Source organism: Micromys minutus (assembly GCF_963924665.1).
Source record: "Micromys minutus genome assembly, chromosome: 27".
Lineage (NCBI taxonomy): Eukaryota > Metazoa > Chordata > Mammalia > Rodentia > Muridae > Micromys > Micromys minutus.
Genome location: NC_137962.1, coordinates 8,808,250 through 8,831,043, shown reverse-complemented (window position 1 = coordinate 8,831,043; position 22,794 = coordinate 8,808,250). Strand labels below are relative to the sequence as shown.

Below are 22,794 nucleotides of genomic sequence, written 5' to 3'. Positions count from 1 at the left end.
TGTGTGTGTGTGTGTGTGTGTGTGTGTGTGTGTCTGTGTGTTGTGTGTTTGTTTTGTATGTATAGGGGTGTGTATATGTGCTCTGTTCTCATGTTTTTGTCTTACTGTGTTTTTTTTTTTTTTTTTGCTTGTTTATTTTGACCTTTGCTCTTTTTCTTATGTTCTTTTTGTGAGAGGGAGGGAGAGAACAAGAGAACGTGGAGTTGGGTTGGTAAGAATGTGGGGAGGAGCTGGGGGATGGAAAATCATATAATCAAAATATATTGTATGTAAAAATTAATTTTAAAAGATAAAAAATCCTATCCAGGACTTAAAAGTCTTGGATAGAGTTCAGGATGGAGAAGAGTTGAGCAAAAACAAAGTGTCTTGTTGGCAAGCCCCTCCCTCCTTCTAGGAGTGTAGTTCCTCTCCCCTCTGGTTGTGACCTACTACATATCCCCCTCCAATCTGCTAATACCTTGGGGCACATTGCCCTTCCTGACACAAAACAACATTCTTTTTGTCTCTGTGGGCATATGAAACCACTAAGGCAAACATTTCCATTCCTTATGCACCAATCAAATGGACGGCTCCGAGACTTTTTGTTCATTTCAACACATAAACCCACTGCTTTCCTTCTTCCAAGAAGACTCACATCACTCATTGATCTGGCCCCTTGTTCAGTGGCATCCCATACACTGCCCCTGAGAGGCTCTTCAGACATCTCTTCCAACAGCAGAGACAACAGCACCATGTGTTGTATGTGTGTGTCATTTATGTTGGCCAAGTCCCAAGCAAGCAGATGGAGCGTGTAAGGCTTGCACCTAGCCCAGAAGCACATAACTTGAGAATGGCAAGTGATGTAAAGTTTGAGAGAGGACTCCAGTTCCTCACCTGCAAATAAGCCTTCCCGCTTAAACAGAATTAGCCATCTGCTTGTTCCCCGTCTCCCTCTCCATATGCCTTTTCCAGACTACACATTCTTGTCAGGATTTGAATCCCCTCATATTTTTAAAAGCTCATTCTCCTTGGTAGCTAACACTTTCTACTTTCTAAAGAGTAAATTTTTTTTTGCTCAAAGCTGCCTTTTTATGTGTACTATTTATGTATTTTTCCTATAAAATTGTGGGCAATAAATATTTCCTTCTGTTATTCTTGCTTTCTTTTACCTCCTTTATCCCCTGACAGCTTCATTTCAATAGTAAAGTGAAAATTTATATCTTTTATTATGAGGAATTATTTGACAAATATTCTTATTGTCCTCTGGGAGATTTTTGTCCTCAAACACAAACACTTGGCTTTGGAAATATGACAGTCAAGGGCATTCAAAGTGCCAACACACCAATTTGTGTGTGGATTTGAGTATGTTCTGTCCACACTGCCAGGTTTTACAGGGTCTGACAACCACTGAGTTGGGGTTGCCTAACCAATCAACTTGACAGATCCTAGAGTACAAAGGGATAATTCAGAGGCCCTCCTGAGAGGATTTAGAGAAATGTGTCAGTCCTGAGAGATAGACTAAGACCTTATCATGAGCCCCAAAGCCTCTCATCAAAAAGAAGGAAGGAACAACCCTGCAGCAAGGGAGAGTTGGGGCAGTGCATGCATTCTGGAGCTGCAGCTTGGTGTGAAGACAGTCTGGAAAGGACACCTAAGAGAAGGCTACTTGAGCAGTCCTGAGTCCCCAAAAACCTCATCTGCTGGTATACCGGCTGACAGTTCTTGGGCTGAAGGACTACAGGGGCTATGAAGAATGGGAAAGATAAGACCTGTCTGAAGATGCCATGGGGCCCTCAATAAGCTGAGCTTCCATTACCCAAGAGATAATGTCTATCTCTGCCCCTGAAGTCACTGAGGTTAAATTTTAAAACACCCTATTTGTCATGTTAGTTTTCTATTACTCTGGAAGAATACTTGAGTAAAACCAATGTAAGGCATAGATTTAGGGGCTGGAGAGATGGCTCAGTGGGTAAGAACACTGGTTGTTCTTGATGAGGACCTGGGTTCAGTTCCCAACACTGACATGGGAGCTCACAACCACAAGTAACTCCAGTTCCAGAGGAAGGATCCTATGATCTCTCTGGCCTTCCTGGGCTCTACAAATGTGTGGTATAGATAAAGGCAAATATTAGCATATAGAAGATAAAAGTATTTTTCAAGTTCTCTACTTCTGCCCCGCACACTGCCAAAAAACAATTAGCTTGGTGGTGGTACATACCTTTAATCCTAGCACTAACGAGACAAAGGCAGGGAAATCTTTGAATTCAATGACAGCCTGATCTACAAAATAAGTTTCAGAACATCCAGAGCTACACAGAAATGCTGTCTTAAAAAAAAACAAATGTTATGTTACACAAAAATTCTATAACTCTAGTAGGTAACCACCCAGTGTGTGATTCTATTGTTATATAATCATTTCTTCAACCAACAACAAATATACTGAGGTCTGTGTGTTCTCTTTCTCATATACATAATGTCCATCATATGTACCTATACACATACACAAACACACACATACTCACACACACACACACATCAAAATATATACGGTAAATAGAGAACTTTTTTACAAAATAGACATAAATTTACATATCTATATATAGATAGAGATAGAGATGTGTGTGTGTGTGTGTGTGTGTGTGTGTGTGTGTGTGTGTGTGTGTGTGTCTTAGTTAGGGTTTTACTGCTATGAACAGACACCATAACCAAGGCAAGTCTAATAAAAGACAACATTTAATTGGGACTGGCTTACAGGTTCAGAGGTTCAGTTCATTATTATCAAGGTGGAAACATGGCAGCATCTAGGCAGGCATGGTGTAGGCAGAGCTGAGAGGTCTACATCTTTATCTGAAGGCTGCTAGTAGAAGACTTTCTTCCAGGCAGCTAGGGTGTTGGGCCAACTCCAACAAGGCCACACCTCCTAATAGTGCTACTCCCTGGGCCCAGCATATACAAATCATCACAATCTGTATATATTTGTTTCACTCCCTAGACTAACGAAGCTTCACAAGCTAGTTTCCTCAAGACTGCAAAACATATCATTTTAAATTTGAACCAGTAGTCTAAAATTAGAAAGTTTTATACAAAGAATTCAGTTTGTTGGCAAATTTTTGATGTATGCATATAACATAGATAGTACTTACTTTCAGTAGATCCCAAGTATAATGTAGAAATAGTTGCATAAGTAGGTTATTTCAACACAGAGGGGTGCACAACAAAGAAAGACTGTCTGTGTAAGCTGTAACCAAGTCCATTTGGAAATCAAGTAGGGCTTTGTTTATTTCAAGATGAACCAAAAAATGACACAGGGGCAACAGACTCTGAGCTGGGCTCCAAGTCCAGACTCAACAGAAGCTAAGGTAAGTAGCACATGACCCTTGATGCCTTGGCACTGCAGGAGAGTAAAGGTTAGAACAGGGCAGGAAGGAACATGAACCAGATGGAGAAAAGCGTTGTGTGATGGGTCAGACAATTACCTCATTGCTGAGCTTCATATGTATTGTCTATAAAGTGGTATAGACTGTGTCCTGAGAAACATAGACAAAACAATGCAGGCAAACTACAGCACTACCAATGCTCTTGAAAGGGCTGCTCCTGCTTCTGCCTCTTGTACCATTGTACTCTATTTCTCCCTGCACACCTGCCCCATCTCTGGCTACTCTTTCTTCATGATCTAAAACAGTCTGTAGAACAAATAATTTAAAATCCAGCAAGATATTTAGGTCTCTAATGCAATAGCATGGATGTCCAGATCCTCAAAGTATATGATGTGGGTGTGTTGGGGAAGGTTTACATATCTCACAACCTGCCTGGGCAATGAGGATTTCTTGCACCCCATGAAGGAAGGCAATGCTACCTGTTTGCACAGGCAACACAGGAAATACGTCACCAAAGGCTGTGGGCTGTAAGGCATTAAGTAGCCTTTACAGTAGTCAGCAGTAGGTTTGGCAATTGTGCCAAATGCTATTGTGCTGACAAATTTGCTCAGAGTCTATCTAGGACAGTGACTTAAATGGAAAGCAAGCCCGGAGTATCTCTCTGGTCCCTTAGAAGGAGGGTTTTTCAGGGGTCACTCCAAAGCCCTCAATCTCAGCTAGGAAGGAATCCATTATACATGAAGGCCACTCATATGGCCTAGAAATCATGTATTCTGCTGGTGCTCCCAGAATACATTCACAGCCCTCCATGACCTGCTCTGATTTATTCAGTGCAAAGTATCTTTCTTCCACTCCCTAAGCTGATGGCCCTTTATAAGCTTGTTTTCTGGATTATAAAACATGTTATTTTAAATTTCAACCAGTAGCCTAAAACTGCAATGTTTTCTTAGGCAAAGAATTCAGGTTAGCAACAACACTTGAAAGATTCAAGTTATGGGTCTCATTCCTTAGAGACTAAAGCAGTGTCATAGTTGGACCCTCACTATGACACAGATGCCTCCTACATCTCCACAGCCATCACTGTTCCTTTAGTGGTAACTCAAACCCACACCCCTTAGTTCTTTCTCTGCATAGCCATAGAAAGATGTATTTGAAGCCTTGGGCAGTGGAAAGATCTGCATCTTCACTATTCAGGACACGGACAGCCATAGCAGATGGATTGCGTTCTCGGCCTCCTATTTCATCCCCTTCCAATTCATGCTTCACAGTCTCCCCTCATCCAGATAGACACGTGAGCTGCCTCTTAGTGTGTCCATTGAACACTAGGGCATGGGACAGAAGCCATTAAGAGGCTCCTCTCCTCAAGAGATCCACAGTGGCATTGTAAGGATACATGTAGAAAGAAGCCTTGAGAATCAACATGGAAAGACCTCAGCTGCTAGAGGTGAGGGCTGGGAGGTGAGAAGAACAGAAAATACACAAGGAATTCAGAGATGGGGAGAGTGAGGAAGGTCTCCGGTGCTCTTTGATTGTGATTTGTGTAATGGAAAGACTCGGCCAGGCTAAGACAAGGTCAAGCCTTTTTAACAGAGACTCCACAGGGTACAAAGATTCAGAGCACATCAGAAGAATGGACAGAGGCGCTGTAGTTGGAGTATAGAGGCCCAGGGGAGCAGAGTCTTACCTGGACCAGCCAGCTGAGGTCCCTCTGATGAAGCATGGATTTTTAGAGCTGAACTTGTTAGATTTCATCTTTTTCTTATCTGAAAAATGGTTTGCAGTTCCTGGTCATCTTCAGAGAGCCCTATGGACTCAGTGGTGATTACCTGATAGCAGTAAGCCAGGCTTGTTCCCTGCCTTTCCCTTGTCATCAGCAGGTATCATCAAAGGAGCAGACAGAAAATCAAGGGCACTGCCCTTCGATCTGTAAAGTCCATGGAAAGTTTTCAGCTCCTGTTCTATCCTTAAAGGTGAAAATGAGGCAGGATAGAGAGGCTAAAATGTGCACAAAAGCCACAGGCATGGCTGACTCAGAGCAATTACTAGTTGCCATCTCAGCCCAGCTTTAAGCCTCTAAGTAAGAAGACATTGGACAGAGCAACTCTCAAATCATAGTTAAGAGGTTATCAGGAGAAGAAGGCCAGCTGGACATGTTGGCTTACTCCTGAGATCCCAGATAGGCAGAAAATTGATTATGTAAGCACAATGAATTTTAGGCAACCTTGTAATAAAGGAGTGGGGGGTAAGACTGGAGATTTAGTACAATGGTACACTCAATGCTTGCCTAGCTATGTGCTGGTTTAATCCCAGCACTGCAAAACAGATGGAGAGGCAGGAAGAGAGAAAATGACAAACGTCCTCTCTCTCTCTTTCTCCCCCTCTCATAGTACTTTTACACACAGAGAGATACTACTACTACTATTACTACTACTACTACTACTACTACTACTACTACTACTACTACTACTACTACTACTACTACTACAAACTGGGTACAACTGTCACCCAATGGGATCTTGCCTAAACATCTTATATGCACAAGACAATCTCCTCTCTAGCACCTCCCGACAACTCCCAATGCCAATCACATAAAGCTGGGAGACCTTTTTTGAACCAAAGAGTCCAAACCAGAATCAAGCAGAGGACCAACCAGGGCATCATCATGAACAGAATGAATCTCCCACCTTGAGGAATGATTTTTACAACTTTCAGATGAACAAGGTTTCCAAACAGTGACAAACTTACAGGACAACGTTTGTCAACTTGATGAAGAAAGACAAAGATGGTGTGACAGGGGCTAAAGAGAGGGCTCAAAAGTTAAATGTGTGCATACTCATCAAAGAATAGCAAATACTATTGAAATAGGGAGAAAGAGCATGTACTCTTTTGCAGAGGACTCTGTTCTCTGTTCTCAATACATCTGTGGGCTCACAATTGTCTATAACTGCAGCTCCAGGGTGTCTAATGTCTCTGGGCTCTGTGGGCACCAACACTTACTAGCATATACTCTACACAGGTGCCACAACACACACACACACACACAAACACACACACAGAGACACACGTATTTAAATCTGATGATAGTGTCAGATGCTTTGTATCTTTGAGTCAAAATTGGCACAGTAGCATGCAGGGAATGGGATTGTGGCTAGTCTCATTCTATTGACTAGCCCAGGTTTATCCATATTCTACCATGGTGGGATAGATATGATAAAGCCCACCCCAGCATGATTCAAGGCAAGCCTTGTAGGGGATTGTCTTCAAAATCAGCTGAAGAACTGGTGAATCCTGAGGCATTCCTACATCATATTGGTTGGGTCAAAATGTGTACTGGTCCTGTATCAAAGACATTTGGATCCTAATAGTCAGAAGGTAGCCTTGCCCATAAATATCAATTTCTTGGGAACTGAGGTCTTGTGCCTTTTTTTCTGGTGGTTCTTTATCTCTAGAAGCTTCCATACAACAGTCAATTTCAACAACACTGTAGCTTCTCATGGGAGGGCAGCTAACCAGCTACCATGTCCTTCCCTCCCTAGTCAGAAGGAAACCATTAACGTTAACCACTAGGAAACACCAGGGGTCTTTATTGATGCCTTTTTATTTCCTGAGATCCACTCAGACTGAGCACAACATATGCATTATAAAAACTAGTGTGGAATTTAATTGGGGGTGGAAGGTATCCTCATAGTCTTTATGTTTGTCACCTCTCTGCCTTAACCCAGCAAGAAACAGTACAATGTTTGTGCTAACTTTACTCTCTGTGTCTGACTTACTTCCAGGAGGCCATCCTTTGGACACACCAAATCCCCAGGAACTGTCTCCAGGACTGCCAAAATATATCAGTAAGAATCCTTTGACCTTTGACCAGAAGCTAAGTAAAAAATTGTCTAGGACACTGGCAGAGACAACAACTCTTCTAGAATATACCCTTCGATCCTAATTGCTTTAGCATCTGCAAGTGGTCGCTTCTATGGCACTCAAAAGTATCTTTCCAGCTTTTTCTCCTGATGTCTCATGCTTTAGCACTCTCTCAACTGAGCCTGATTTCAGTGGAAATACTAAACCGGGAAGGATAGTAAATGGAGTAATATCGAGTGTTCCTGTGGGGACTGAATCTTAGTTATAAGCCTCAGTGTGTGTATGTAACAAATAAGGGGAAATGGCTTTGAATTTGAAAGAGAACAGGAAAGGGTATATGTGGCCATTCAGAGGGAGGAGAGGGAAGAGAAAATTTTGGTAATTATATTATTGTCTTCAAAATAAAGAAAAACAATTTTTAAATGTACTCTAGGTTTCCTGATAGGAAAGAAATAGATTGCATATTGCAGATTCCTGGTGCCATGCTTGTTCCACAGGGAAGAGAACATGGGGATTCCTTCACTGTAATAATTCTCAAAACTGTACATTTCTCTACTGGATATCCTTAATACTATGTCCATAGGCACCAAGACTTGACTCCACACATTATTCTCCACAGCACTTCTCAGTTGGAACATACTATACCACACAGAAGTTATTGGTTTTCTCTATAATAAGTGAGCAAAGTTGCCTAGGAATATTGCTCCAATCTCATCTGTATTAGTTTCCATGGTAACCCAGGTTACAAAAAAGTTAGCTTAAGGTTAAATTTGTTCTTAGGAAAAGAAAAGAGGTTTAACATCTATGGATAGAAAGAGAAATACAGGCCAAACCAAGACTCATGTTTGTCTTCCTTTTACTTAGATATCACTTTCTTCAATGGGGTGTTTAAAAACGTGGAAAGTGTGGCCGAAATTTTTGGTAAGTGATATCTGAAGTTGCCTCTGTACATTGAGTGTCAGGACTGACTGGGTGTTGGAAGCTGGAAGAAAAAACACCAGGGACTGGCTCTCTGTCTCTGATATCCTTGGCCTCCTCATGCAAACACCAACATGTAGCTAGCATTTAAGAGGTCAGCGATGCTATGGAAGGCACATCAGAGAGTCATTATGTGCCTTACTTTTCCTCACCTCCTTGTTCTGGAAAGAGAATGTTATCTCTGTTGTACAAGTGTTGATGCTGAGTGCATGGGTGTTATGTGGATTTCTCAAGACTGCAAAGCAAGAAGGGAAACATTCTTCATGTCTAATCCTTAATGGCCTATACCAAATTGGTTTGGTTTCCTCTCCCCAAATAACAAGTACATGTGAATCTTAAGAATTTCAAAGATTGTCACACAATCCATGTGTGTTTCATTTCAATAATATGACTATTGGTATACCATGACAGTTGCTACCATCAGAAATGAACAATGCCTATCAAATGATACTATATTGCAATCGGCCCAGGCAAGGACACCAGAGTCTGCTGTTTGGTTAGAAGAGGCTGGGAATGGTACCTATGACTCAGTGTTGATACCTTAGAGGTCTCTCAGTGAAAATCTATGTAAGCATGCATGTACACACAAACTTTAGAAAGATTTTCCACCATTGAGTCATTTTTAACTTAGTGGTGAGACTTCATGGGAACAAACCATGAGAAGAGAAGGGGTGTTTGAATGAGGTAGAAAGAAACCAGAGCAGGCAAGTGGAGCTGTTGCTCAAGGAGCACAGTTCTGAGTGACAGTGTAGGGTCACCTCCTTCAGCATGGAATGGCACTCTCATCGAAAAGCAGAAGATGGGAACGTGAAGCTTGAGATTTAGAATTAAAATGAGCATTGTTTTTCTTACCTGTTTATGCACTGTATACTTGAAGGTAGATTGTCAGCTGGTGCTTTGAGCACGTTTTTTATTATTGATGCCTTGACCTCTGATGTGGAGGCAACACAAGAGTGCTTACCTGACAGGATTTCTGTGAAGTTTATCACACCAAAGACAAAAGCTTTGTAATGTACCACATGATGAACTACTGTGGAACTATTAGAAATATCTAGTGCGGTTCCTGGTGCAGACCAGATGCTCAAATACTGTGTTTCTGCTTGCCTTCTCCTTCTGCTTTCTACCCTAGCTTATGATTTTATAGTTTCATCACCAAGCCACTAGAGATTCACTCAGCAAAATAATAATTCCATAGTTCATAGAGACACATCATATTTTTCTTTTTTCTTTTTAATTTATTCTTCTCTCATATGTTACATACCAATCATAGTTTCCCCTTTTCTCTTCCAAAAAGTACAGGCTTCCCGTGGATATCAACCAAACATGAGATACCAGATTGCAATAAGACTATGACTTCCCATCATACTGAGGCTGGACTGGTTAATCCTGTCAGAGGAAAAGGGTACTACAAGCTGGGGAAAGTTGGAGATAGAACCTACTCCCACTGTTAAGATCCCCACAAGAACACAAACTACCCAAACATAACATATGTGCAGAGGACCTAGATCAGAGCCATGCAGGCTCCACAACTGTTGTTTCAGTCTCTGTGAGCCCCTCTGAGCCCTGGTTAGTAATTCTGTGGGCTGTGTCTTTGTGGTATCCTTAGGCTCACTCAGAAATCTGAGTATAGCAAGATGGTTGCATGAGCTATGTATACATAGCAGAGTCTCTCCCTGAGGGTCAAAAGGTTTTCATATATATATATGCATGCATGCATGTGGTATGCACACCCATGTGTGCATATTGGCAAGTTTTTACATATGCATATGAGTATTTACAGTATATGTGTGCATATGCCTACAGAGGCCCAATATTGATGTCTTAAATATTAATGTTCTTCCTCAAGTGCTCCCTATCTTGTTCTTTGACTAGGGGTAACTTAAATCGAGAGCTCACTGATAGGCACCGTCAGGCTAGTCAGTTTGCTCTAGGGATCAACTGGCTCTGCTCTCTGAGGCTGGAATTACAGGGATTGGCCATACCCACTTGACATTATATGGATTCTAAGAATGCAAGCAGTATAGATGCTAGACCATCTCCCCAGCCTTTTTCAGGCCAGATCTGGGGAATGTGCTCAGTCAGAGCATAGTCACTGTCATGGAGGTACAGTGGTATAGTCACAGGCTGAGAATAATGGTAAAATTCACTCTGAAATTTTGCAAGTAGTCTTACCTTGCTGAGAACTCTTCAGTTTTAATAGTAAAGAAGAGATCAAATGGGTATACCATGGCTGGAGCTATATACCTGCTTTTCACTGACTGCACAGGATGTAGTAACTACATTCATGATGTCCCATCAGCTGGGTTGCAGGAAGTCTCAAAAGAGAATCTCTTTGTGCACTTGGGTTCCCTGTGCCCATCGTGACCTGCTCTCCCCACCCACAGATTGTTTAGGCTCCCACTTCACCTGGCTGCAGGCTGTCTTCACCAACTTCCCTCTGCTGCTCCAGTTTGTAAACAGTATGAGGTGTGTGACTGGCCTCTGTCCCCGGGACTTTGAAGACTATGGTTGTGCCTGCAGGTTTGAGATGGAAGGGCTGCCTGTGGACGAGTCTGACAGGTGAGTACGAACTACAACCTAATGGACGTACACTTGGAACTACACCTTGGATGGAACAAATATAGACAGAGACCTGGAGGAGAAACTGCAGTGTAACCAGTGATGCTGTTGTAAGTGGGTACCAGGAGCCTCTGTCATGGCAACATTATATTGCAGGGTTGTTCTAAGACGAGGTTTCCTGCGTTAATACCATATGCTCCTTGTTATAACAGCCCTATCAACACAAGATACACTGAGATGGAACCTGGAAGCCTTATCCAGTGCATTTCTGCTGACTAGAGAAAATCAGCTATGGAGGTTGCTATTCAACCTTAAATAAACATAAACAATAACAAGCCATGTGTGATGTGCTTAAAATAATCAAAGCAATACTCCTGCCTTGGTGTAGAATGCAAGAAAATGTTGATGGCCGCTAAAGATGTGCTCCATCCTTATGGACAAGGAAACTGCACCCATGAACAAAGTAGTAAGTTGGGCAATGACCACTGAAATCTAAAAACATTAAGCAAGCTTTAGCAAGGGTGTGGTCAACAGGTATGGGAGTAGGAGAGCCAACTGAGCTATCGACTGAGTTGGGAAATCTGTTGCTATGTGTTTAAATTCAAGCACTATTTACCCATGACTCAGCAATTCCCATTGGCTGCTCCTTACTCGGTTACTTAATTTGCTTACACCCCAACTTGCTTATATCTTGTTTTCTTTACCTTTAAAAGTGAAGGTAATTGTAGTGCTTACTCGGAGTCACTATTTTGGATTAAATGATTAAATACAAACTGAAGGAGACATTGTGACTGTGCCTAGTTATGAGGTGCTCAAGAGTATCAGTAACCGTGGAAGCAAAATGGTTTGTAGAAGCAGTAACAGTAGGGATGATAGTAGCAATGTAACTGTAGTAAGTTAGCTATAGTAATATCAATACTGACAATAATACTACTGAAGTAATAGCAGCAATAGCAGCAGCCATAGAACAAGAGGAACGGGGCTAGTGTAACAGTAAGACTGGCTGTATCCATGGCAACAGCATCAGCAACAGACAGCCCCCAGAAATAGAAAACTGAACATGGATCTGAAGTCTACTGCATAATTAATGTCCTATCTCACTGACATCTTATGCCCCAGATGAAATTCGATGAGGCATGTACTTTTTTTTTCTGTGTGGGCTCAGAGAAGGCAGGACAGAATCTCTTTGGAGTCCCCATGTTGGACAGCTCATACTTGGCCCTAGCATTTCTTAAAAGACACCGTTTTCCAGTTGCCTTGGTTCTCCGTTCTCCAAATGTTCTCTTGCTTGTATCTGCTACACGTGCGATCACAGGATCTGCCTCTGTCTCCACCCACTGTCCTCTAAGGAGGGAGTGCACGATGCTCTTTCTTTGTGCTCCTAGTACTAGTGACTGAGGAAGTGACCAACCTTTTAAACTCTTTTTCATAGCTTAAAAACAGATGAATTGATAAGGATACATTCTTGGTTGGCATAAAATAATAGCCTTGCAGTTAAACAATGAACTATCTCCATCTCAAACCTACAGGAGAAGACCTGAGTTTCATTTAGAACAAAGCATTAGTTTTCCATCTTAGGGACCAAGGTCAGGCAGTTGACACTGATATGGGAAAGGGCTGGTTCTGCAGGGTATATGAGGCCAGCTCCATTTCTGAAAACACAAATTTTCTGTTAAGTTCCCTATTCCTGCTTTCTTTAATGCTTTGAACACCCAAGAAATGAGGAAGTCAAATAAACAGAGTTATTCATCACTGTCTCCTACCCAGAAAGAATAATCAAAGGACCTGTGTTCCCAAAATAAAAGAGTAGCCTGAATCTAATCACAGTTACTTTGTCCATTTTGGTCAACAGGGTGAGTGTTTCCAAACACCCTGAAAGACATGTTGTTTCCATCTTGAACTTATGCATCTTGATTCCCTGCTGATATTTATAGAAATAGATGTTTTCTCAAATCCAAGAAATCATCTTTAGGCAGGATGAGAAAAAAAGTATCCAAGGTCATCATACCCCATGCTTTCTCTGCTGCAATGTTCTCCACTGTTTCCGTGAACCTCATAGTACTGTCACCTTGCTGGGTGGCCTTGGCCAGGCTATAGAGCTGGCTTCTCAGAGTCTGCACATGTAAATGTTCACAGGAGGGTCACACCTGCGGAGCAGCACTCAGGGAAGGCGGAGAAGTGCCGTACTTGCCCAGTGCTCAGAGAAGGCAGAACCTGGTTAGGGCTCTGCAAATGTTAGCCGCTGTAACAAAAGCAGCAATAAACATCATCCTCATTCCCTGTGAGAATAAGGTGCTGATAACCAGGAGCTCCTTTGACAGCCCAATTCCATGTTCTAATCCATGCTGTAGTTCCCATTGTGGCTTCCTAGGTAACACATCCATTCCTCCCCAGGCCCATAACTGGGCTTGTGCCTGGGCATGGTCTCCAGACTTGTCATTTATAGCAGGGTCACTAGAGGAATATTACTTGTAAATGCTTAGAACCATTTCTGGAATACTCAATGGTATCAGTTCTCACTACTGAGACTCAAGTAAGGTTAATTTTCAAAATTAACTTGCCGAAGGCAAATTTCTGGTGCTTGCTGGTGATTGTACAGACGCAGAGCCCCAGCCGTCAGCTCCATGAACCCCACACTTGAACACCAAGGCTGCCGGTACAAATGAGGTCTCAATCTTCCTCTTCCTGTGTCCTAGGTCCTCAGACAAAGACAGTAGAAAACCACCCACAACTCTGCCCATAGTAAGAGGGGCAGTGAGTCAGCATTGAAAAGCTGTCTCCCTTCCCTGGTCTTCAGCCACTTTTAAGTTCTCAATGAATCAAGCTGGAGCCTTGCGACCTCCCTCACATTCCTGAAGTCTGAGGTTTTCCCTATTTATAACCAAAGACCACAGACTTCCTCAGTGCCTGCTTTTCTCTAGCTCAGACTTTATTCTGTGTTTGATCCTTGGAATACTCTGAAAAATGTGTCAGTACTAACTGCAGTCCATATCTATACTTTCCTGAGTGTTATTGTATACTAGATACTTGGTCACATCTCACTGCGTAACCTCATAGCGGTCCCTTGGGTCCTTGGGTCCTAAAGGTTCTGTTTGCACACACAGAAAGAAACTGCATGTTTACATTAAAATGTTACCTTCAATGTTCCTTTTAATATCATTATCTCACAGAATCCAAGATGCTCTTTACAGACACTAGTCTGATGCACTGATAAATTCTTGTCTGGCCCACAGAGCATGAGCTCCTTTCCCATTCGTCACTGGCTTATCATAAGTAGCATTTCCCACATCTCTGATGGGTCGCTCGTGCGTCAACGTGGTGGGAGACAGTTTTGCAATATGGAAACCACCTGTGCTGCAACAGGACTTGAGTATCTCACCCTGAAATCCACACCCAGGCAACAGAAATGCTCTCTGGTTCACTGATTAATGTGTACCACTTTCTGTTTTCCGCACCTTGGCCCTGATTAAAGGCTAATCCACCCCCTCTTTCTCATTCTCACGGTTCTCTTTTCTTCTTTTCTTTATCCTATCCCTCCTTCCTTCCCTATCCTTCTCTGCCTTCTTGAGGCAGAGTTTTTTATATAGCCCAGGCTAGTCTTGAACTTGTAATCTTTCTGCCTCTCAAGTCCATGGATGATAGGTACTATCATAGCTGACTTTCCGTGTTGGTTTCTTTATTTAGGGGTGCGAAATTACCCTACAAAACGGCCTGAGCTTTGTCATCACTGGTTATTTTAAGCAGGTCATAGTGGTGTCCCTGAAATCTCTAGCAAATGTGGATTTTTTTAGAGAAGTCGGCTCCTGTGTGAGGCCAAGAAGAGTGTCAGAGGCAGATAGAGAGGGGCAACTTCTGCTATTAACACCGACTCGGAGGATGCAGAATGTGGTGACAATACCAAAAGCAGCATTCAAAACCAGCACTCAGACATGGTGTAGTACAAGCCCAGCTTCACTTTCTCTGGACCATTTCCATTGGGCAGGGGCGATGCATGCTTCCATCTGAAGCATGTAGGATAGCAAGTGGCATGTGTGCATTGTGTGTGCGTGTGCATACTTGCTGAGTATTGGAACAGGTTAGTGCCAGGTACCATCCAGACATGAGGAGGATCCAAGTGTGCCTGCGTGTCTGGATCCTAACCAGCGTCTCTCTTGATCCTGCCTGACCTGCTTTAGCTGCTGCTTCCAGCATCGCAGGTGCTATGAGGAGGCTGTGGAGATGGACTGTCTCCAGGACCCTGCCAAGCTCAGTGCAGATGTGGATTGCATCAACAAACAGATCACATGTGGTGAGCATTGTCAGGCCTCCCAGAGCAGGGGCACAAAGTGACCACATGGCCCACGTGGGATCCATCTGCTCGGACAACACCAACATCAGTGCCATTGTTGATACATAATCAATTGATGTATTTGCGGGTCACATGTAGTTAATGTGCAATGAAGGCTTTCTTATGACTGAAACGGTTTGTTAGGATATCATCTGATTTATAGTTTATTTATAGTTGTGGTAACTGCAGTAAATAGCAAATTGTTTGCTATTTATGTACTGTGCAACAGTTGAATAATTCCTTAACTTCTCTTAACTTCAGAACAGGAAGGAGACAAACCTCCTTGAAAGGCATGTTATGGAAATTACATTAAGCCTGCTTAAGAAATGATGCAGTGGTTGGTGTGCAGAAAGAACTCATTGTCATGTGTGGAGGTAGAAATAGAGGGGAGGGTTCAGGCTGGTGGTGGCTGCTGTTTGTAAGAGGTGGGTGCAAAGCTTGTGTTCCCCTGTAAGCAGCTTATTTACCTTGTAACTCTAGGAATATTATTTCACATGTCTAGGCAGTCCTGGATAAAGTCATATAGGCAAAAAGCATGGAGTGGTGAGAGAGTCTTACAGGTCAAGGGTTGGATTTAGCCAGTCTCCCGTGTGCCTGCTGTAGAACTGGGTCTTCATGCACACCAACTCTGATCGTCCCTCCCAACAACCTGCTAATGGTAACCACTGTTCTTAGTTTTCAGACAAGAGAAGGAAAGTTCTGAGAGATTAAACAGCCTGGCTAAAGTCACAGAGGTGTTTAGCTGCAGAGCCAGACTTTAAACCAAGGCCCCAGTGACTCCCAAGCTGAGGTCCACAGCCTGGTGGAGCCTGGGGAACTAACCATACATAAAGGGAGGCACTGGGGAAGAAGGAGGGCGGAGAAGCCAGGGGAAATAGAAAAGATGAGTGCATTCAGTAATTCACTCAGCAGATACTGAGATGGCTGCAACCACGTGAGGGGTCTCCTGACCGGGACTTCTCTCTGCATGGCCCGTGCATCAGCTACTTTTGTCGCACTTTGAGAGAATATCTGATAGGAGCAGCTTAAGAAGCTTTAAGTGGGCTTCAGGGTCCGAGCTCACAGTCCGCAGAGGTGGGGAAAGCACAGCAGTGGAGACCTATGCTGTGGCATCAGGAGAACAAAGCAGTTGGTTATATGGCAAGGGTCTGAAAGCAGATCACTCAGGCTGGAAGCAGGGCCGGGCTAGTGTCTTGTTGTGCTGATGTTTTAATGGGGAGGTGAATAGACATCTATACGCCCCTGACCAGGCACTAACTACAGACCCAAGAATAATCTCACCCAAGTCTGGTTGCGGATCCAGTGAGTTTAATTAGGAACTACAGGAACGTAGGCAAGTGACAGGGACTCCCCTGAAGATCTGTCTTTCACCCAGCAACTTTTAACTGGTTCTCTATCACTGCAGACAGAGGCAGGGAGGGTCTCTTGCGACCTCCTGGAGACTCTCCTGAATGCTCTCCTGTGTCACCTCATTAGCCTCCAGCTCATGGACCCCCCCCCCCCGCGGAGAAAATTTGTTAAGTCTAATCTTGTTAAGGTCTTGTGTGAATTATCATGGCTGCTCTAATTTTAAGATGGAAACATCTATACCACACCTGGAGGATAGTGGTCTATAACAGACCTTCAGTGACCTTCCAACTAGTGATCCACATCCTCTAGAAAGGCCACACCTTCTAATTGTACCACCAAAACAACCCAATCAGGGGGGACCAGATAGTAATACACATGAGTATCTGGGGGTCATTTCACAGTCAAAGCCTGGTGGTCAGACACTACAGATGTGGTAGATACCAACTGGATTTATGTAAGTCAAGGGGACGGTGCAGGGGAGGCTGAGTGGCCATTTGTTTAAATGGGAAGGGGATTAAAAATGTCTTTGAGCAAAGATTTAAAGGAGTAGTAAGCGATTCTCACTCTAAGTGGCTATGTGGGTAAAGAGCGATCAAGCAGAAAATAGACAGGACTGAGGTGCCCAGTGTGGAACGGGGGACAGAGGAGAGTGGCAAGAGGTGTGGGAAAAGATGGCATCCAAGGAGAAACGGAGGCCGTGGCTAGGGACAGCCATACAACACTCCCAAGGCGACTCTGGAAAGTCAGAAAGAGGTTCTGAGTTAGTAGACGTACTTCAATTTAAAATGTTTTCTTTTTCTTTTTTGTATCCTTAAGGATGGAACCCAGGGCCTTTCATGTGATAGATAAGCGCTTTCTGTCACCGAGACACCCCTTCCTTCTTGCTCTAGGCCTTACCATAGAGTCTTCACTTCATGGCAATGGGTGACAGACTGGGAAGCCTAGTGTGGGGGCTGCTGACAAGCATTGGTGGGAGAGGGTGGGAGAGTTCGTAGGGATGTGGCCAGTTCCAAGAGTGGATACAGCTGGGCCCAGTAGAGCAGACTAGTGGGTTGGATTTGTGAGCCATATAGAGTGAGGGAACTCCAGGTGGGGTCCACTAAAGCAAAGAGGTGATACCGTCAGTAGACAGTTGCAGGGGAACAAGTTTGGACAGCTCAGATCAGGAGCCCTGTGTTGAAACCACCACTGCATGTTGAGATTCCAAGTTTGATCTTTCTGCCTTGCTCTGCCCTTGCTGTATGCAGAGTCCGAGGATCCCTGTGAGCGCCTACTGTGTACGTGTGACAAGGCTGCTGTGGAATGCCTGGCTCAGTCGGGCATCAACTCTTCCCTGAATTTCCTGGATGCTTCCTTTTGCCTGGTTCAGACTCCAGGTGGGACAAATGGGCCTAAAGCCTGCAGCAGAGCTGAGCAGTGGGCAGGAGCGGCAGTGGGTGTCGTCAGATCCCTTCCAAGCTCATTGTTTTATCCATATTCCCATGTGGTTTTTTTTACAGAGACAACTAGTGGGAAGGCTGTGACACAGCTGCTTAGAGGTAAAGTTCTCAGCATAGCTGGTTCTTCCAGGGCTGTAGAGGACTCGTGCTGATAGAAGCCAGTATAGGCATCTCTTCTGGAGACCTGGCTCACAGAGGCTGTAGCCACCAACGACATTGACTCTGCCTCCCTTTGTAAAGAGACGAATATGAATATCCAGTATCAAGGGGTGCTAGTGCCAACTCTGCCCTTGCTAGTGGGTGGATGTGAATTAGTCCAGTGGGGGGATATAACCCACATTCTCTCTGTGTGGTCAGAGGACTGGTACATAACAGGACTGTGGCAGCATCTCAGGTTCAGACGAAGATGCTTCCTACTCCCTGACTTCCTCACTACTAGTTCTCCCTGGGGTGGATCCTGCTTCTTCTCTCCCATTTCCCCCTCACTTCCCTGGAGCCTGACCAGAAAGCACAGGCTCAACCAGGTAACTCTCTCAGGAGAGGTCGTTTATCCTGTGAGTCTTTGTGGGACTCATGTAATTCATAAGTCTTACTCTAAAATATGGGTCTTATGAAAAAAAATCAGAAGAAGTTTATTTGTCCATCAGTTTCTCTGCCCTCTCATTCCCAATACCTTTAGGCACCTGGGGATGGGTCCACTGTCACTTTGGCATCTCATGTATCCTTTCTTCAGGCTCAGCTCTTCTTCCTTGAGTTGTGTAATTTTGTTGAGGAGCAATCCACAGTGTGTGGGGTGGTGTGTAGAAGAGTGGATATATGTGGGAAATGTGCATAGGTATGAAGATAGTACATGTGTGTGTGCAAGGCCATCAGTGGGGTTTACATAGATATGAGTGCGTATGTATTCATGGGTGAATGCATGAAGGTGTAATGCATATAAGGATGTGTGTACATACATGTATCTCTGTGTACCTTCCACATTCAGCACTCTTAGTGTTTCCGTTATTTCTACTCTGCCTTCCTAGTATGTCTCTTCATACTGGGACACTTCAGAATCCACAGCTCCCTCAGTGCCCTCACCTGCTATCTCAGATCACAGTGCCTGTGATTCTTCCTGAGTCCAGCAGTGCTGGGCAGCCCATGCTCTGGAAAGAGAAAAAAAGAGCCAGGGAACCCTCAGCTAAAATGCATAGCTCTTTCATGGTGACACCCTTCTTAGACCCTTCCTTTCTCAGCCCTTTAGTATCCAGCCTGCTCAGATTAGAGCCCTTGAGGTTTGATTTTACAATGTAGTGTGGTGTCATTGCTGTTGGGGGCTCTCTTTTCCCAGGGATTCCCGAAAAGCCCACAGAAACCAGTCAGCTAGCCCAGTCAGGAGAAGGTAAGCATGAAGGAACACGTGACTCGACCACCCTTGTCCATTGTGCCATTCCATACTCCTTGACGACATCAGCTCCCCCAGATGTTCCCGGCCCGCTTTGTTATAGAGCTGAGTAATTTTAAGAGGTCCTAGCCCTTTCTGAGCCAGGACCCCTTTTCTACTCCCTTAGCTTTCTCTTGCCCCTCTGTCTTCACCTTTGGAGACCCAGAGGTACAATGCTGCATGTTGGCCCAGGTGCACAGCTACAGGTTTGTCCGGATGAACAACACGTATGTTTTAATGTGCCCTCCAAGTCTTGCTTGGGATGCGCTTATGCTAGAAAGTTGCTCATCTGAAATCCAAATTTAGTGGGCATACTCAACATTTGAGTAGCTCTCGGCACAGTCACTCTACAGAGCCCTTCCTCAGAGGGAAAAAAAAAAAAATGAATTTCCCCTCTTTCTTCTGTCCTTTCTCCCAATCTGTTTCACTGAACCAAATAATAAAATGGTGTCTCTTTTCCACAGTGGCTGGTGAGGTGAGAGCAGCCTCACTAACAACGCTCTCCAGGACAAGTAAGCTGAAGGAGCACCCAAGAGGGAGGTGCTGGGCCTCTTGGGGGTATAGTAGAGATATAGTAGAGATACCACCCAAATCCATGTGCTTTTTTTTTTTTTTTTTTTTTGGTTATTATTTGACACATCCCAGGGGAAATCTGGTGTTCATTTTCAGACTATGCAGGATACTAAGGCCCAGGAATCTTAAATTTTCTGTCATGGTGAGCTGGCCTAAGCTCTGAATTCAATGCAAGCATAACCAGGAAAGAAAAAAATATCTAGGCCAAATTTTAGTTGGTGAACTTGACTTCCTCATACATGTTCATGGTGATGAGCAACCATTACTTTTTTAATGAGTGTCTTAGTTAGGATTTTATTGCTGTGAACAGACACCATGACAAAGGCAACTCTTACAAGGACAACATTTAATTGGGGCTGGCTTACAGGTTCAGAGGTTCAGTCCATTATCATCAAGGCAGGAACATGGCAGCTTCCAGGCAGCCACGCTGCAGGAAGGAGCTGAGTGCTCAACATCTTGTTTGAAAGGCAAACAAGAGGATTCCAGGCAGCTAAGGATGAGGGTCTTAAAAACCATGTCCACAGTAACACACCTATTGTAACAAGGCCACACCTACTCCAATAAGGACACACTTCCACTCCCTGGGACAAGCGTATTCAAACTACCACATTGAGTGTAAGCAACTGACAGTAACTATTTGCTAGTTACTCAGAATGAACAAGTAAGTGGATACTTGTTGATGGGCAGAACCATCACTGATGGTCTTCAGTGTGTAGGCATTAGTTACTAGACACACTCTGGGTTCTCTCTTGTCCCAGGAATCCTATGAGGGTGGTGTCACTCACACAGGATATGTCAATTCAGACCTCCTTGGGTCTGAGCTGGTAGGTTTTGCTTTAAAAAGATCAGTCTGTCACTCAACAGAGGACAGTCCAGTTGTCCCTTTGATGTGGCAACTGTGTTCACAGGAGACATCTTCAAAGCCTGAGTTTTGTACAACACTTTGTCTTCATCCACAAGTATGTTAAGTTGAAGTCCTTTCCCTTACACGGGTTTAGCTGCTGTCTGTCTTCTGTATGGTACAGTGGAAAGTGAAATGGGACTGAGCATAGTGTCTGAGTCCTGACCTCAGCTGGTGGGGCTTTTCATCCCACCACTACCTAACTTTATAATTCTTGAAGAGTCTTAACTCTCCAGTAAGTATGCCTTATCCTCTCTCAAAGAAAGGCCAGAGGAGTGAGCAGGAAACTCCTACTAGTGATCTGTCCTTAAGTGAGGCAGAAAAACAAAGTCTGTGTTGGCATATAATTTGAAACACAATAGGAGATTTGTAAGAGTTATGTAGAACTCATCTCACAGAAACCCAAGGCTCTCTCTACTCTCCAAGAGCAAACAGCAGCATGAAATTCCACTGTCCTGGACTGCCTACTGCTTTTTTTAAATGCATGATTTTCTTTCTTTCAGTAATTCCCCCCTCCAATTTCTGTATAACACACAGTCTTAAAGCTTTTCTGCAGTTTCCTTCTGTCTTGCAAACTACTGTGACATTTGCCAACAAGCATGTATAGGGGTCTCCTTTGGTTCCCTAGTAACCCTGATAGTGTCAGTTCTCCCAGGAATTCTCAGAGTGGGAGTAGGTCAGGTAAGGCTGGGCCCAGATCCATGCCTCCAGAGACCAAGGCACATCTGGTAAAGCTGACACTTATTTTGTCTTCCTTCTCTTATGAGCAGAATCTGTCCCAGATCTTCAAGATACACAAGCTTCTAGGACCACATCAAGTCCAGGTAAGCACATTTGACTCCCTCTGCCTTTGTGTATAAAAGCTTCTGAAATGTATGTGTTCCAAACGAGCCTTGGACCAAACCATAAATGGAAGAATGAAAAAAATATGTCTCTATATTTCTCCATAAAGTACAAATGTGGAATTAACACACACATTAATAGAAAACAATGAGAAGGACTCAGGTAAAAATGTGTTTGTGAAATTACATTCAGTTTCCCATTTAAAATCAACTGTCATTCCATTATGTAAAATCAGATACTTTTATATTCATAATACTTTTATATTTTAAATTACCTCTTGAGCATTAGTAACTTTCCTGTTGCTGAGATAAAACACCATAGCAAAGAAAACTTAGAGGTAGCAGGTGGTAGGTGGCTGAAACAGCAGCCAAGAGTTCACATTTCAAACAGCAAGCAGGAAACAAAGCTAATTCAAAATGGTGCCAACCTTTTGATACCTCAAAGCCTGGCCCCAGTGACACACCTTCTCTTTCACTTCATACCTTCTAATCTTACACAAAAATTCCAAGTATTTAAACATATGCGCCATTCTCATTTAAACCATTCTCATTCAAACGAGCACACTTTGCCCCGTGAAGCCTTAATGGGCAGAGAATGCTATCAGGCAGCCTGCTTGTGGGATGGAGGACCTGACATCACTTTGAATGTGAGAAACAGCTGTAGTATTTGAACAAGAAAGTCAAGGATTCAAGGGCTTAAGGATGGGGATTCTGCTTGTGGCATTCCACCTTTTCTATCTTTCTCTTTGCCTCTTTATTTGCTTTGAGCATCTAGAGGTGTCCTGTGGTTATCAGCCATGAGCTGACACGCAGATGGTCTATCCCAGGATCTAAGCAGTGTTAAGTCTAGAAACTCAGAGATGCTCATGTAAAATTCGTGAGTGTCTAAGAATCGTCCTATTTGACTGCTAACGCAATGCAAAGTGCACTCTCCTATGTGTGTGTTCTGAGAGTCTGTCTGCATTTGGCCTTGACCATGTATGTGTTCATCTGCAAGTGTCTCTGAGTGACTCTAACTCTGAACCATCAAGCTGTATATTTTCAGAATCTGCAGAGATCATTGCCATAGCTAAAGGTACAACCCATGATTCTGCTGGCATCAAACCATTGAGGCTGGAAGTATCATCTGTTGACAATGGTTCTCACGAAGCAACTAGAAAAGGTAGGTGAGAGCCAGCATCTGGGAGT

General features: G+C 43.6%; 1 protein-coding gene across 1 annotated transcript in view; it reads left to right on the top strand.

The window, feature by feature from the left end:
* Positions 1 to 22,794, top strand: part of OC90 (otoconin 90) — a gene marked incomplete at both ends in the record, with an annotated part of 30,315 nt that overhangs the window by 431 nt on the left and 7,090 nt on the right. The window contains 10 exons of the mRNA XM_080939434.1: positions 7,136 to 7,198; positions 8,079 to 8,135; positions 10,577 to 10,751; positions 14,927 to 15,039; positions 17,676 to 17,804; positions 17,928 to 17,966; positions 19,198 to 19,248; positions 19,755 to 19,802; positions 21,535 to 21,588; positions 22,652 to 22,768. Of these exons, the coding sequence (XP_080795560.1) occupies positions 7,136 to 7,198; positions 8,079 to 8,135; positions 10,577 to 10,751; positions 14,927 to 15,039; positions 17,676 to 17,804; positions 17,928 to 17,966; positions 19,198 to 19,248; positions 19,755 to 19,802; positions 21,535 to 21,588; positions 22,652 to 22,768 (846 nt within the window). The remainder of the gene's footprint in view (positions 1 to 7,135; positions 7,199 to 8,078; positions 8,136 to 10,576; positions 10,752 to 14,926; positions 15,040 to 17,675; positions 17,805 to 17,927; positions 17,967 to 19,197; positions 19,249 to 19,754; positions 19,803 to 21,534; positions 21,589 to 22,651; positions 22,769 to 22,794) is intronic.